This window comes from Sabethes cyaneus, chromosome 3, assembly GCF_943734655.1.
Source record: "Sabethes cyaneus chromosome 3, idSabCyanKW18_F2, whole genome shotgun sequence".
In the NCBI taxonomy this organism is placed as follows: Eukaryota; Metazoa; Arthropoda; class Insecta; order Diptera; family Culicidae; genus Sabethes; species Sabethes cyaneus.
In genome coordinates this window covers 136766124-136783496 of record NC_071355.1, presented here as the reverse complement: position 1 = coordinate 136783496, position 17373 = coordinate 136766124, and the positions used below count along the sequence as shown (strand labels likewise).

Genomic DNA, 17373 nt, shown 5'->3' with positions numbered 1-17373 from the left:
AAAAATTTTTAAATGAAAAAAATGCTTTTTTTATTACTTTCACTCATCAAATTTAAAAAAGTCTTCATGTGACTTTACAGTGACATCATATATTATCATAATATGTGAGAATTTAAATACCGCTAAAATACTCAATTGTATGTCTGTCTAGGGTAAAAGAGATCGATTTGTGCTTACATTCGCTATGTAAGCACAAATCGATCTCTTGTACTCCATGGAACTGCCATATGGAAAGTTTGTGAAGATTTGGTGCAAAGTTTTGTCTATCCTTTTCACTCTTTAACAAACCTGTGCACAGACTTCACAAATAGAACAAACTTGGGAAGGTGGCAGCACCGTTTCGCGCACATAGCGAATAGCGATTTGGTTTATACACCGACCAAAATACACATCATGCATTCTCACACTTCTGTGAATTTATCTACCCCTCCACGGACCTACCAAAACTAATGAAATAATTCATTTTGGTAGGCAGCCAAGTGAGGTAGTTGAATTCCGCTTCTTATTATGTTGCGTGAATTCACCTACCTCGGTCCGCCCTACCACGGACCAACCAAAATGAGATATTTCGCAGTTTGAAATATTTCACTAACTAACCCATCTGACAGTGCTAAGCTATGATGCGGCGACCACAGAAACTAAAATCCGAAACTTATCTACCAAACTGGTTTCCTCCAAGAAAGGCTGAATTTCACTACGATTTATTGCTCATGTCTCCCAACTGATATGGAAAATCAATGAATTGGAAATGGTAGCTGGGCCATTGGCCAAGCAGGTAAATATTGAGTTGCTCGGCCAAAATGATATATGTGACTACAGGAACATATGCGAAAATTTAAGATTTTCCATATATCGGGGCACTTGAGTCACACTATGACTTATTGCGCGACTCCCACAACTGATAATTAAATTCGGCAAATTGGAAATGGTAGCTGGGACATTGGTCAAGCAGGAAAGTATTAACTTGCTCGGCCCAAATGATATATGTGACTACAGGAGCATAAATGCGAAAATTTGAGATTTGCCATATATCAAAGGCCATTGAGTCACACTAAGACTTATTGCGCGACTCCCACAACTGATAATGAAATTCGGCAAATTGGAAATGATAGCTGGGACATTGACCAAGCATGAAAATATTAAGTTGTCAGGCCAGCGTGCTGTATATGTGAGGAAAATCATGGAAATATAGACGATTTTGGATGGATAAATATAGTAGCGCTAATTATTATCGTGGCAAACACTGAAACTAAAATCCGGAACTTACCTACCAAACTGGTTTCCTCCAAGAAAGGCTGAATTTCACTACGATTTATTGCTCATGTCTCCCAACTGATATGGAAAATCAATGAATTGGAAATGGTAGCTGGGATATTGGCCAAGCAGGAAAATATTAATTTGCTCGGCCCAAATGACATATGTGACTACAGGAGCACATATGCGAATATTTAAGATTTTCCATATACCACACTCAAAATATTCTGCACATAACTAATAGTAAATTTCCATATAAAATCCCATATGATTATCATGAGCCGCATATAAACACAATCCTCCCAGAAATACACATAAAAATTATACGCGTATGAATAGTATGTGCAATTATACACATAATAATTATGCGCATATGAACAGTATGTGCACATTTTTCGCTTGTACATAAATGATAACTGTTTGGCACATAAAGATCATTTACTGGGCACATTGCAAAAATCTATATGTGGGACACATAGAAACTATACGAAAAGTTTTCTCAGTGCAGGTACTTGAGTCACACTAAGACTTATTGCGCGACTCCCACAACTGAAAATGAATTTCGGCAAATTGGAAATGATAGTGGGAGTCGCGCAATAAGTCTTAGTGTGACTCAAGTGCTTCCGATATATGGAAAATCCTAAATTTTCGCATATAAGCTCCTGTAGTCACATATATCATTTAGGCCGAGCAAGTTAATATTTTCCTGCTTGGCCAATGTCCCAGCTACCATTTCCAATTTGCCGAATTTTATTATCAGTTGTGCGAGTCGCGCAATAAGTCTTAGTGTGACTCAAGTGCTTCCGATATATGGAATATCCTAAATTTTCGCATATGTGCTCCTGTAGTCACATATATCATTTAGGCCGAGCAAGTTAATATTTTCCTGCTTTTATCCAATGTCCCAGCTACCATTTCCAATTTGCCGAATTTCATTATCAGTTGTGCGAGTCACGCAATAAGTCTTAGTGTGACTCAAGTGCTTCCGATATATGGAAAATCCTAAATTTTCGCATATGTGCACCTGTAGTCACATATATCATTTAGGCCAAGCAAGTTAATATTTTCCTGCTTGGCCAATGTCCCAGCTACCATTTCCAATTTGCCGAATTTCATTATCAGTTGTGGGAGTCGCGCAATAGGTCTTAGTGTGACTCAAGTACCCAATATATGGAAAATCCTAAATTTTCGCATATGTGCTCCTGTAGCCACATATATCATTTGGGCCAAACAAGTTAATATTTTCCTGCTTGGCCAATGTCCCAGCTATTATTTCCAATTTGCCAAATTTCATTATCGGTTGTGGGAAATTTCGTTCGAGGTGAACAGTCTTGCATATTTGGTTCTGTTATTTGTACTCTTTCTTTGAGAAAATCATTTTGGTAGGTAAGTTCCGGATTTTAGTTTCAGTGTCCGCCACATCAAAGATTAGCGCTGTCAAATTAGTTCGTTTGTGAAATATTTCAACCCGCAAAATATTCCATTTTGGTAGGTCCGCGGTTGGGTAGGTAGTTTCCCTCAAGTCATTTCTCTCCTGGTGCCAAGCCAGGTGCTACAGCACTTGTGCGCTAATTGCACGTTCACTAGATGCACTGCCTTTTAATTGCACGTTCGCTAGTTGCACGAAAGTGCAATTAAAAAACGGTTAAAAGTCAAACTAAACGTCAAAGTTCACTGTGACGTCTGACTGTCAAGTTTGGTAAGGGGATGCTAAATGGAGAAACATTTTAAAATTTTATCAGTTTTTTATTATAATAAAATTATTTAAATCTTGCGCCTACGCCATTCGTTTTCGACAATTGTAGTTCTTATTAAATTCAGTCGACTTATTTGGGTTGCATCGTCTTTCAAATAACGAATAAGGCAGTCAACAGATTGGAGAGCTTCGGCGAATGACAGGGTCTCTGAATGATCTCCAACGTTTATCGATGAAGCATCAATCATGGTTTCTACATCATCACCATCAGTAGCACCGTAATCCGAATTGCTTTCTCCCAAAATCGATTGCATTATTTGCTCATCGGTAAAGATTTCGCTTGTAGTCCAAGCCGGGTTATTATTAGCGTCGTATATACGGTCATTCAGCCAAAGCTTTAAATCTTCCTCAGATGTAGTAGTTCCTGCCAACGTATCCACTGAAGCAGCAAGAGTCTGCATATCTGATATTGCAAACTCCTCCTGCGTAGAGCATCCGGTACTTTCTGGAAACTGATCTATTAATTTTTTCCATGAGTTTTTGATGGTTCTTGGTGTGATTTCTTTCCAGGATTCGTCCAGCCAGCTCATACTTTGTAGAAGACTAATTTTTTTCTACCTGTCTTCAAAGGGTAAATAGTCGTTTTCGAGGACCAAAGCCAACATCAATTTGCGCTTGTATCTGGTTTTGATGGCATTAATGACGGCTTGGTCCATCGGCTGGCATTCGGAGGTCACATTCGGTGGCAGGTAGATAGCCTAAAAAGTGACGCCAATGCAATATTTTAAGTTAAGTTTGTTTCAGATTTATACCCAAGTAACAATTTGGGTTTTGTTACACTCTTATGAGGACAATAAAAGTCACATTGTTGCTTGGGTAGTTACTATAATTATGTTATAAATTCCGATTTACCTGTATCAGCCCATCGTCGGATTCCAGGTTGTCACTGCCATCGTAATGCGCCGTGCAATTGTCGAGCACAAGTAAAGCTTTCGGTTGCAGGCCTTGTTCCGCGGAAAAAGCTCGCACAGACGGAACAACCTGCTCGTAGAACCATGTGTGGAATAGTTGCCTCGTCATCCAAGCTTTTTTTGAATGACAGTACTCCACCGGAAGTTCGGCCTTATGAGGGAGCGAACGTGGCTTGGCAGCGGTTCCAATAAACAACAGTTTTAGTTTATTGGAACCGTCGGCGTTGCAGCATGGCATAAACGTATAGCGGGTTTTATTAACTTTCCGCCCATATGCTTGTTTTTCATTGCATGTTATTATGCTACGTGACGCCAGCAGCTTCGGAAATATAGCAGATTCATCAGCGTTATATATTTGCGATGGTTTGAGTTGCATTTCGTCGATTTTTTTGGCGAAGACAGGTTTAAATTTCAAATAAGCGGGTAGATCAGCGGAAACCTTTTCTCCGACAACACGCTTTATGCGCAACCCGAAACGTTCTTTAAAGCGTCGCGCCCATCCTTCCGAAAAAGTGAACGTTTGGTTTACATAAACACCACGTTCTTTAAGTAAACCAAGCAATAACTCGGCCTTAGCTCGCAGAATGTCGGATGTGACAATAATTCCTTCGTCACGTTGTTGCAGAATCCATACGTACAGAGCCTTTTCTAACAATGGTAAAAGTGGTTCCTTCATAGTTTTCCTGTTATTCACACCATGCTCTTTGAAATGATTCAGTTTCAGACGTAACGCAGCTTTATTTTGCAAGATCCTTGTAACGGTGGTACCTGCCACGCCGTATTTTTTCCCGATTATCTCACGAGATTCGGTTCCTTCTTCAGCCTCTTCAACTATACGTACCTTTTCCGCTAAAGTCAGGATGACATGCTTTCGTTTCATTTGCGTTTTCAACGTATTTTCCATTTTAGATAATTCTGAAAATTTCACTTTGCACGAGGACGACAGAATTGCACTGACCACTGACAGAACTAGCAAACATCACAGCAACCACAGAATTTTTTTTTGTAAACTTGGAGAACCAAAGGCATACCACGCTTCATAATCGCTATGTGTAACTTATTGTGTCCATATTGCACAAATCTGTGACATAACAAAGCATGAACAATAAACTATGCTCCACACAATCTATGTTATAATTTCGTTTATTTAATATTGTCAATTGCAAGGAAAATTGTACCAACCAAAGTGCGATATCGCTCATAAAAGTGCTATTTTACCTTAAATCGTTTCGGTATCTTCGGCGCACTTTTTCGTTATCTTCCAAGCAATAAGTGCACCGAAGAGACCGAAACGATTTAAGCTAAAATAGCACTTTTATGAGCGATATCGCACTTTGGATGGTACAATTTTCCTTGCAATTGACAATATTTAAATAATATTAATATTTAATATGAATATTCTGGCGAAATATTAAATATCTAAAATATGTCATTAATTATCGTCATCCCAGCTAGCCTCGAGTTACGATACTAATCTAACAAAGCAGTCGTCGTAAATTCGAATCTTGTAGCATAAGGCTTGCAATTGTTTTATACTCCTCGGCCATGTGTTTTTCATGCCAGAATAACAGAGTGAAATAATATTATGGTAAAAACTTTCAACTGTCGCTAGCTCTTATATATATATATAACATTTGAATAGATAATATCAATTCGAGTTACAATTTGCTTGTAATTGGGTTCATTTGATCGGACTATTTCATATTACGCACTTATTTGTAGTCCTATGTCACCCCGCTTATAATGGCACGAATAAATGTATATTTTATGTGAGAGTTGCAAAGCTCAATTATAAAACGAACATTGGTACACACCCCCCCCCCCCAATATTCTTGACAGTTCTGTCTTAGTGCAATTAAAAAACGAAATTCGTTAGATGCACTGGTCTGCTCGTGCAATTAGCGAACGAGTGCTGTACTAGAAATACTCACACTAAGAGATACGCGGAAACTAAAGCCAACGATTTGACATCAGTGTACTAAAACTGCCAGCACTTGCTGCGGAGCAAAATGTCGTAGCAGTGTGACTTGATCGTTTTCAACATGATCCGCTTCTGTTTTGTGTACATCAATTTTGCACAATAGAGTGATATATCTTTCAACTTAATCAGTGTAAAATGCATTGCAAATCTTTATACACACTGTGTCCGAGCATAATATTCAAGGTGCGTGACAATAGCTTAAGTAGATTTCATAACTATTTCAATACTTGTTAATCAAACATTTAAGCAAACAGTATGCGTGTTCAATTGGCTCCCTTTTGATCATTCTCGCTGCTCGATTGGCTCCCTAGATGGCTGCTTCCGCGTATCTCTCACCTCTGAGTATTTCTAGGTGCTACCCTACGATTTAATGCAAAATAGCACTTTTATTAGCGATATCGCACTTTGGATGGTACAATTTTCCTTGCAATTGACAATAGATCATTTTGCGATGACGTCATTTTGCCGTCAAATGACACCACTTGGTGGTTTGTTTACATGTTTTTTGTCACATCCAGCGTTTTCGATTTGAAATTTCGTGAAGGATTACTGCAACAGGTGCTATAAAATGCATGTAAGGTGCTTTCTCTTAAATAAAAACTATAATTTTGTATCATTATCTGCCGGACAAAGATAGAAAACTCAATTCAAACTTTAACACCATGTAAGCAAACCACCAAGTGCTGTCAAAAAAGTGTGGTTAGGAGCTCCCGTGTAATGATCTATATTGTTCTCTTACGTTTTGCCCGAAACTGCAAAACTGATGAACCACTTTTCTCCTGCCTCAAAGTGTCACATTTGACATAAAGAGAATCGAGCGAAAAATGAAAACTGGTTCTGTTCGATTTCTGCCAGGCATCCGAAATTTTCGTAAGCGGGATCTAGCTAAAATAAATGTGATATATACCTGAGAGAGATTCGCGAAGAGGAAAAATTCTAACGTCAAATGCAGCCAGTACGATCTGTCAAATGCAGCCAGTCGTTATCGTTGTCCCAAAATGGAAAAGTATTATTAATTCTCATAAGTTTTCTGCTGGTGTTTTTGTGAAAAACACATTCGGAATTGAATTAGTCTTGTTTGTCTCAATTGTAAATTAACATTTTTGCAAAAACTGAAATGCCCGTGTGACAATTAACACCAAAATATGTTATTATAAAATGCACACTTCACACGTCCAATGAGACACAAGTTTAATTTATTTGCCCGAACATGAAAGCAAACGTAATAGGAAGAAGAAGAACAGCCAAAGCATAAGAAAAAGAAGACCGTCTCCGCGACTCTCTCTCAGATATATACAGGTGTGGCAATGTTGGTTAAGTGGTGCCCGCTTACGAAAAAGTCGGATGCCTGGCAGGAATCGAACAGAATCAATATGGCGCCGGTTGATTTTGACATTAAGAACCGCTTCATCTTCTTCGTTTTTCGCTCTATTCTGTTTATGTCATAACAAGCGACAAGAGATGACTTGAGCTGCTCGTTGCAGTTTCCGATTCTAGGTAAGAAAATTACAAATTTATATTTGCAATCATGGATGGCACCCCCTCAGAAGAAAAAAAGAGAAGAGAAAAATTCAAACTGTGCTCAGTCTTCAACGCGATTTATTCTGCTCCGTTTCATTTTAACTGTGCTCTTTCTTGCTGAACGCAGTTGTATGAGCAACCGCACACTGTGCTACTCATTGAGGAGAATGTTAATACACTTTGAATAAGTTGATACGATGCGCTGACGTATGACAACTACGGGTAGTTTTAACATGGGTAGTGCGTTGAGAAAAAACGACGATTGTCAGTAGCGGTCATTGCCATCAGAAAAATATTAATCCATTAATGCAGTTGAATCATGATTCTTACATTTAGTATATTCAGTTGAGTTTGGCTGCCCGTGAACGCAACTGCATTATATGGTTAGGCATGTCACAACGGCAACAGTGCGAAAAATGTTATTTAGATATGGCAACATTTGAATTCCCATACATTTGCTTCTTGACGCGTATCAACAGGAAAGTCCCATTATAAACAAAGGCAATTCTCCGCTAAGATTCAAAATATAACGACTTTTGATTGTCTTGACGCCTCTGAGTCTATCAACCCATCGACATCTCTATATCGAACTGCAGTAAACGTCAGCGACAGCATGTTCGGGGCTCAAAATTTGACAGCGGGCCCAAATCAGACTGCTGGCAGTTGAGTGAAACGCTGTGCTGACATGCTATCTCATTTTCGCACACACGAGATGTTGGCGGCGAAAACATGGTTGTCTGCCGATGGGGTGGAGTCTATAGCTGCTGTACGCGCACCGGTTTTTTTTGTTTCCAGGTTTACTGCTGTAGCTACCGAGAGGACCGGGAGCAAAACCGAAAGTTGCTCATTTAAAGAGCGCATTAAGAAATTTTTCTGCACGTCAGTTTTTCTCATTGTGTTTAGTCTGTTTCTCATTGTGTGGATTTACTTCTCATTTATGAAAGCAGTTCTGCTCATTGTGTGGAACAAAAAAAGTTGCACTTTTTGCACAATGAGTGAGGAAATAACAAGCCTGATTGCAACCTTCAGTTTTCGTTCGTATAGCCACACAAAACATATCAAAAAATCTTCATCTATAACTATAATCATAAAAATGTTTGTTCTGTTTAGTGTGATGCATTTATAACCAGACCTTTTTTCAGAAAATTGTTTCCAGTACCGGTGTTCTTTTGTGCGCCATTTATGTGCTTTATGTTAGAGATGGTCGGGTATGGAAATTTGAATACCCGAACCCAACCCGTACCCGATTAAGAAAAAAATTAAAAACCCGTACCCGACCCGAACTCGCAAGTTTATTATTTTTGATACCCGAACCCGACCGCAACCCGTCGGGTACGGGACGGGCCCGGGTACCCGACCATCTTTAGTGTTAAATGTGGTCAATAGAGATACCCGACCCGACCCGTACCCGGTTTCAAAAACAAAAATTGAGAACCCGTACCTGACCCGAACCCGCAAATTATTTTTTTTAATACCCGAACCCGACCCGAACTCGGCGGGTACGGGTACGGGTGCGGGTTTCGGGCAAATTTTCCGCTACCCGACCATCTCTACTTTATGTGTGTGTGCTTATATAATAATGTAAATAAAAAGTTACAATAATAAATATAAATTTGGTTTAACGTAATTTGTAGGATGACATTCTATCTTTAGTAATGAAAAATAAGACAAATAACAAGGGGTCGGACACTCAGCACATTGCACCGCGGCACTCCAGAGATATCAAGCGGCACACCTCTAAAGACTTATAAAAATAACATTTATGGGGCCAGTTGTCAAAATCATCTCGCAGGGTTGCCAGATCTATCAGATTATAACGAATTTAACAAATCTTGCAGTTCGGCACTTTCGGTACAGCATCGGCGCAGTTCAGCTTGTTTCAAGTCGCCAAGATAAAAACGGCTGTGCCGAGTGACCGACCCCTTGACAAATAAGGAAAATCGGCCGAACCGGTTCGTGCACCGGTACTGTTCGATATGGCTGGCAGAAACCAAACAGAAATCGGGCAGAAAAATCAAAATAGAACCGTTAGGCGAAATTTCTGCCCGAAACTGTTGTTGCATTTCTGCCAGTTTTCACGGGTGACGGCGGCCAGAAATCCGGCAGAATGTATGGCAGAAAAAGTTTTTCGCTGCCAGATTTTTGTTTGATTTCTGCCGGACGTGCCTAAGCGGGTTTATGTGCAGTGAAGAAATTTCATCATGGTATGGGTGGAATCGTAAATCGACCAATCACGATGAAGCGTGACGTCAAACTCCAAAAACAAACCCCATTGTCCAACGCGCTTTGTTTTTGTAGTTTGACGTCGTTTTCTGATTTTTCGCTACTAATCCATCAAATGTCTTTATCTGCCATACCTTTCTAAACCTTATTGAGCTGGAATCACATTCTGACCCAATGAGGTTTAAAAAGGTGTGGCAGATGAAGACATTTGATGGTATCCCAATTTTTGTCAAAATATACGATTTATTCACACAATGTACATACACCACTATGATTTCAAATCCATCTACCATCTATTAATGCTACTTCTTAAAAGGCCAGAAAACCCCCACGAACTCACTTAATCTATTGGTCTCAGTCACGTGAACACGTTCCCAGTTACTTTCTAAACATTTTGCACGATTCATGAAAAATTGTGTAATCAAAGAAAATTCTGAACCTTAAAAGTTGGCTAAAAAGGCCAATCTGCAAAATGTAAACAAACCGAGTGAGGGTTTTCTGCTGGACTAGCATAAGAAAAGAAACCCTCACTCGGTTTGTTTACATTTTGCTGACCGTCTAGCAAGTTGCGGTCTTCGGGAAGGTTATTCAAATGACTGCCAGCTTTAAGGTGGTATACAAAATAGACGCAGAATTGTCTCACTACGTAGCGCCTTTGTATATGTAATATTCTTATACAGGCTGTATCTTGCGCTGCTGACTATCTAGAAAGTTGCTGTCTGCGGAAAGGTTATTCAAACGAGCTTTAAGATAATATCAAAATACCCAACTCACAGAGAACAGACATCCATTCAGGAACAAATTTTTCGGGAATTCTTGGATAAAATTTCAAATTAAAATCACCTAATATGCTAGCGACACCACCACTATAGTTTCCCAACTAAATGATTCATTTGATTTGCACACTGACAACCTTTGGCTCTTCTGGCGCTAGTATATATGGACTATATGCGTTATGCTAGCGCCAGAAGCTAGCTGTTGTGATTTTGGTCTAGAATTTCATGCGCCTTTAGCGACACCATCACTATAGTTTCCCAACTAATTTGACATAAGTTTTATCCAAGTGGGGACCTTTTGCTTGGATGTCTGTTCTCTGTGCCCAAGTAACCATAAGCATTAATCCAAAACCATATATTGGAAATAATTCTACATCCCTGGTGCCAAACTTTTGTATATTAGCAATCTTAATGCTTATAAAACGTATATTAACATTGTTGATGCATAGAAGCATTCACGTAAATCAGCATTAAAGAAAGCAATATATGCGCATATAACATAACAATGTGATGCATTTAGTCAATTGCATTAAAACGAGCCGTAAGTGTTGATAAACGGCTTGTACTTGCCTTCTTATTTTGTTATTCTACGGCCACTATTCGTGTCCTCTTCTACCTAACGGGTGCCGTCTTTTTCTACCCTATTGGTAATGCAGGGCAAGTAGCTTTGATATGAGAGGGAATATCACCACAGAGAACAGACATCCAAGCGAAAGGTCCCCACTTGGATAAAACTTATGTCAAATTAGTTGGGAAACTATAGTGTTCATGTCGCTAAAGGCGCATAAAATTCTACACTAAACTCACAACAGCTAGCTTCTGGCGCTAGCATAACGCTTATAGTCCATATATACTAGCGCCAGAGGAGCCAAAGGTTGTCAGTGTGCAAATCAAAAGAATCATTTAGTTGGGAAACTATAGTGGTGGTGACGCTAGCATATTAGCATATTAGCATATTTCAACTCACTCAATCACAATCACGTCCGCTATGGTTCAGATAGCAAAGGTGCAAGGAAACGAATGAGGTTACATGACTAACTCACGGTTCGAGCCCTGTCTAGTAGGTGGTAACATTATTCAGCATTACAAAAAATGGTTATTTTTATCCTGCTGCTCCCCTTGAGATGCATAAAAAAATCGCTTGCTTTTTTAGTTTGTTTTTAAATCCCGACCGAATCTATTTTTATTTTCCATAACAAGTAAACGATATACCGTCGATACTATTTCGATACAAAAAGAATGTTCAATTGAATGTTTATTGAATGCTTGTGGCGTAGCATTTTAATAACCCGCTATTTCGCCTTTTTAGCATTATGAGTTCTACAGAAGTACAGTGGACCCCCGTTCATTTGAACGATTCCTCATGCAAACTAACGGGGTTAGTTTTTAATTTGAACAACTGGTAACCCTAAATATGCTAGAACTTGTGTGAACTGGCTGACCTGCTCTTTGTTATTGTTTTGGTGGTTTGATTCAGTTGGCAGTTGCAAGCAGCGAATATTCATTCTCCGATCAGATTTCTACCATAATCGTTGGGAAAACGCAATGTGAAACAGATTAAACACGCTAGATCAGCTAAAAAAAATAAATCGTGTTTATGTGCATTGTCTGCATAAGCAAATGATGTCATATTGAATATGACGTTTGAACCATTTTTAATTTGCACGTCGTGCAAACCAACGGGGTTCAAATTAAAAAGTGTTCAGATTAAAAACGGTCAAACGAACGGGGGTCCACGGTATATAAAAAATAAGCTTTTAATCATAGTTCTGTATGCTTATACAATGTTGTCAAAGGACTAGTGTTTAGTGCTTACTGGTTACTTGGGTAGTACAGAATTGTCTCACTACACTACAAGGCTATGATAAATAGTTAACTTCAACCAAGGGGTTTCCAACAGCAATGATTACTACGCACCTTTGAAAAAAGTTACTTTTGATTACTTAACTGATTACCTCTGATTACCATTAATCAATCAATTGTGATTACTATAAATTAATCATGATTACCAATGATTACTTAAGATTATCATTGATTACTCTACTGATTACCATTGATTACCTAATTAATTCGTAAATGATTACAGAAGTAATCTCTGATTACTACGCACTTATACGCCTTACTGGAAACCCCTAGACTTCTACACTCAATTTTTTTTCTCTAGCTACGTTAACCACAGAGAACAGACTACCAGGTAATTGACAAAGTGTGTAAAAGGTTTTTATGTAATCTACGAGTAATCCTTCAATAGAGCACCCCTCGAGCAGTAAGTGGGAAACTAAATCTTGATGTCGCTGCCATCGCTGCTATGTAACTCCAGCACAAAGAAATATTGATAAAGGTACATGGATATTTTTTGATGTGTTTGGCCAAGGGGTTTCCAGTAAGGCGTATAAGTGCGTAGTAATCAGAGATTACTTTTGTAATCATTTACGAATTAATTAGGTAATCAATGGTAATCAGTAGAGTAATCAATGATAATTTTAAGTAATCATTAGCAGCCGGCGCACACCCTTCCCAGTCACGGCCCCGGCCAGCCGGCACCTCGAACACCTCATCTGACCAATGTCGCTGGTGACTGTTCTCTTCATCTTCAGCTTTCGCTTCATTATCCCCCAGTATTTCAATACTGAATGAACATTTGGTGCACTCAGCTCTTTTGCGATGAACTGAAGTCCATTGTCCATTGTAGCATGCATGCTGAAACTGCGGCAAGCTATCATGGGATTTAATGAAAGACAAAATCCGCCTGGTGAAGCACCTATCTCTGTGTATCTTCAAATTCTTATGCGTCGCAAAACACTGGTTTTCACACGGATGCCAATGAAACAGATCCCTTACCAAGTCATGACCTTTTATCACGAACCCATCCCCAAAAACAAACTCGATTCTCGAAATCCTACCGCAAGCCAGAGCATGAAGAATTACACCCCTGGATTTGGTTGAAATCGACCTTCTTCGAAGCTCAGACATATGCATCGCATTTGTTTATTGTTTGAGGTTTCTGTTGGGCTTTTCACTTGCTCTGTAACACTTGTAGCCATTCCGAGACAGATTTACCGTACAGTGCAGTATTCAGTTTTTTCGCCGAAGCACAATCCGTGATGCTGAGATCAGCCTTGACGTTCCAAATGACTCTCAACCGCAGTTGACGATCAAGAGTTCAACTCCAACATCTGGCCTGCATATTGTGGAGAGCCCTGAGTGTTTCCTTGCACCCCTCAATTTCTCACACCACACTTTTAGGATAATCCGTCAGTCCCGCCAACTCCCGAGCCGACGCTGATGGATTCTGCAGGTGACCGCACATAATTACTTTCATTTCTCCTCCTGCATGATGAATATCTCGAAATCATGTTACCTTTAAACTGCGAAAAAATAGTAGAATCAATATATATAGAATGCCAGTGTCGCTGTTTTACTACGGGACTCATTGTGGTAAACATGATGCTAACAATCTGTATCAAGTCTGTGAATCGGGAACTTCATTGTCAAAGTTGCTCATTGTTATTTATCTGTTCTTTATCTGTGCGCTCGTTGGTGCTGTCATCAGTGCGCTCATCGCTGTGTTTTCATGCCAGTGAAATGTTTTTAAACGTTCTTTTTCTTTTCGTCCGGATGAATTGAATCCCACAACTGCGCCCTTTTGCACCGATTTTTTTCAGAAATTTGCAGCAAGCGAAGTTTCCAATCACATTACTTGGCAGCCATATTTGAAATTTTAAGCTGGTTGTCAAAGTTTGACAATGAGATTCCTTTTGATGAATCTCAGGCACACACACATATGCATACTTACTTACTTTAGTGGCAACGGTCCGTTACCGATCCTGCGCCGAACGAATTATAGTCCTCCAGTAACGTCGGTCCTGGGCTGCCGTTCTCCAATCCCCACGAACACCAGCTGAACGTGCATCGTCTTCGACAGCACACACCCACCGGGTGCGGGGTCTGCCTCGGAGTCTACGGCCTCTTCCTGGTTCTCTGCTGAAAATAGTTTTGGCTACTCTTTCATCGGGCATTCTGGCCACGTGTCCAGCCCACCGCAGCCTGCCACATTGCACTACCGTCACTATATCAGCATATTTGTATACTTGGTACAGCTCGTGATTCATGCGTCTGCGCCACACTCCATTTTCCATTTTGCCACCAAGTATAGATCGCAGAATTTTACGCTCAAAAACCCCAAGCACTCGCCGATCAGCTTCCTTTAGCGTCCATGATTCGTGTCCGTAAAGGGCCACCGTGAGGATTAGTGTTCTGTAGAGCGCCAGTTTTGTGCGAATTTGCAAACTACGGGACTTCAGCTGGCTACGTAATCCGTAGAAAGCCCGATTCGCGGCTGCAACTCGTCGTTTCACTTCGCGGCTTACATCGTTGTCACATGTCACGAGTGTACCAAGGTATATAAATTCCTCCACTACTTCATATCGTTCCCCATCTAACTCCACCTCGGCACCAACACCACTTGAGCTCCCACGTTCCCTACCAGCAACCATGTACTTCGTTTTGGCGGTATTAATGGTAAGTCCCAATCTCGCAGCTTCCCTTTTAAAGGGCCTAAAGGCCTCTTCTACTGCTCTACGGTTGATTCCGATGATATCGACGTCATCCGCAAAACCAAGAAGCATGTGAGATTTCGTGATGATAGTTCCATTCCTTTCCACGTTTGCTCTTCGTAATGCACCTTCCAAGGCAATGTTGAATAGCAGGTTAGAGAGTGCGTCCCCTTGCTTCAGTCCATCCAACGTCACGAAAGCAGCTGAGGTCTCACCCGCTATTCTAACGCATGATTTGGATCCGTCCAGCTTCGCACGAATCAGGGTAACTAGTTTCGTCGGAAAACCATGTTCTAGCATTATCTGCCACAGCTCATTTCGTTTAACTGAATCGTACGCCGCTTTAAAGTCCACAAACAGATGGTGTGTCTGCAAGTTGTACTCCCGGAACTTGTCTAGCAACTGGCGCAGGGTAAACATCTGATCCGTCGTGGAGCGACCCTCACGAAAACCAGCTTGGTACTCGCCGACGAAGGACTCCGCTAACGGTCTCAGTCTGCAGAACAGGATACGGGAAAGCACCTTGTAGGCAGAATTGAGCAATGTAATTCCTCGATAGTTTTTACACTCCATTCGATGTCCCTTTTTGAAAATTGGGCAAATGAGGCCATCCAACCACTCCTCCGGCATTTGTTCTTCCTCCCAGATCCTGACAATGATCCGGTGGATTGCTTCGTACAGCCGCTCGCTCCCCGCTTTTAGAAGTTCAGCCGGGATACCGTCCTTCCCAGCAGCCTTACCGTTTTTCAGCTCACTGATTGCCTTCTTAACCTCCTCCTGTGTTGGTGGCTCCACAGCTTGACCATCGCTTACAATTTCTATCCTGTCCCTGCTGATCTCCTCATTTACCTCTCCATTCAATAGTGTCTGGAAGTGCTCCTTCCACCTGGCTGCTACCGCCGTTTTGTCGGTAAGCAGGTTGCCAGCACTATCATTGCACATCACAGGCATGGCAAAATTCCTGCTTCTCACCGTTTTATAGAAACTCCGTGTGTCGTTGCTGGCGTATCGCTCCTCTGCGCCGGCAAGCACGTGCTCCTCGTACTCGCGTTTCTTTAGACGATGGATTCTTTTTTCCGCAGCTCTAGTCTCTCTGTATCTCTCTCTGTTTTGACGCGTTGCCGCAGTGAGCATGCGACTCCTGGCCTGGTTCTTTTCGTCTGTCACTCTCTGGCATTCGGCATCAAACCAGCTGTTACGCTGTCTTCCACGCGTCGTGCCTACCACCTCTCTCGCTGTTGTTTGGATGGCACCATGGATGTTCCTCCACAGCCCATTTATATCTTCTTCTTCTACCTGCTGTTCTGCGATTCGCTGGTGAAGCTTCCTGGCGTACTCCACTGCAACGCCGTCTGCCGTTAACCGCTGGATGTTGAAACGCAGCGTCCTTTCAGTGCGAGCTTTCGCCGTGTTCGACAGCCTTGCGCGAATCTTACTCACTACGAGATAGTGGTCAGAGTCGATATTTGGTCCACGAAAAGACCGTACATCGATAACATCCGAAAAGTGTCGACCGTCAATCAAGACATGATCGATCTGAGAGCTAGAGTCTCCATTTGGATGCCTCCAGGTTTGTTTCCGAATATTCAAACGTGGAAAGTAGGTGCTACAGATGGCCATCCCTCTGGCCGCGGCAAAATTTATGAGCCTCAGACCGTTATCATTGGTCGACAGATGCAGGCTATGTCTTCCAATAACTGGACGGAAGAATTCCTCCCTCCCGATCTGCGCGTTTGCATGTCCGATGATGATTTTCACGTCGTGTTTTGGGCACTCTCCATAGGTCCTCTCAAGCTTGTCGTAAAACTCGTCTTTAGCATCATCGGATTTATCATTTGTCGGTGCGTATAAGTTGATTAGGCTATAGTTGAAGAATTTGCCCTTAATCCTCAACACGCATATACGGTCATCTACGGGCCTCCACCGGATAACTCGTTGCTTTTGTTTTCCCAACACTACGAAACCGACTCCATGTTCAGCTTTCTTACCGCCACTGTAGTAGATGTGGTACTTAAAAGAAGTGCCTGCAATAGGGTCTACTGCACGGAACTCCCTTTCTCCGGAATTTGGCCACCGAACTTCCTGAATAGCAGCGATCTCCACTCCGAGTTGATGCAGCTCTCGAGCAAGCAAGCCAGCCCGTGCCGGTTCATGGAGAGTTCGGACATTCCAGGTACCAAGTTTCCAATCGTTATCCCTTAATCGTTTCCTTGTCCCTTGCCGTGTCCTATACCGATTGTTCCGTCCTGAATTTCTTTGTTCGTTGTTCGTGGTAATTGAGTTTTCGGTATACTACCTCACCGGGGTCGCGATACCTACATCCCACTGATGGGTCTGCCATCTTAGGTATAGCTTGCGGGATACAGCATTTCATATTCAGCCGCCCGTTACGAGA

General features: G+C 41.3%; 1 protein-coding gene across 1 annotated transcript; it reads right to left on the bottom strand.

Annotated features, from left to right (window-relative positions):
• Positions 1-3564: 3564 nt before the first annotated feature.
• LOC128740179 (jerky protein homolog-like) lies at positions 3565-4825 on the bottom strand. The gene is made up of 2 exons (XM_053835707.1): positions 3863-4825; positions 3565-3708 (listed from the first exon to the last, which is right to left on the bottom strand). Exons 1-2 carry the CDS (start codon positions 4823-4825, stop codon positions 3565-3567), a joined length of 1107 nt encoding a protein of 368 aa, XP_053691682.1.
• Between the last annotated feature and the right edge of the window lie 12548 nt (positions 4826-17373).

Excerpts from the sequence above, each read along its gene's own strand:
- LOC128740179 (XM_053835707.1), bottom strand. The coding sequence starts at position 4,825 with ATGGAAAATACGTTGAAAACGCAAATGAAACGAAAGCATGTCATCCTG. Across the intron at positions 3,709-3,862 it reads CCGACGATGGGCTGATACAG|GCTATCTACCTGCCACCGAA; the intron begins GTAAATCGGAAT and ends GTCACTTTTTAG.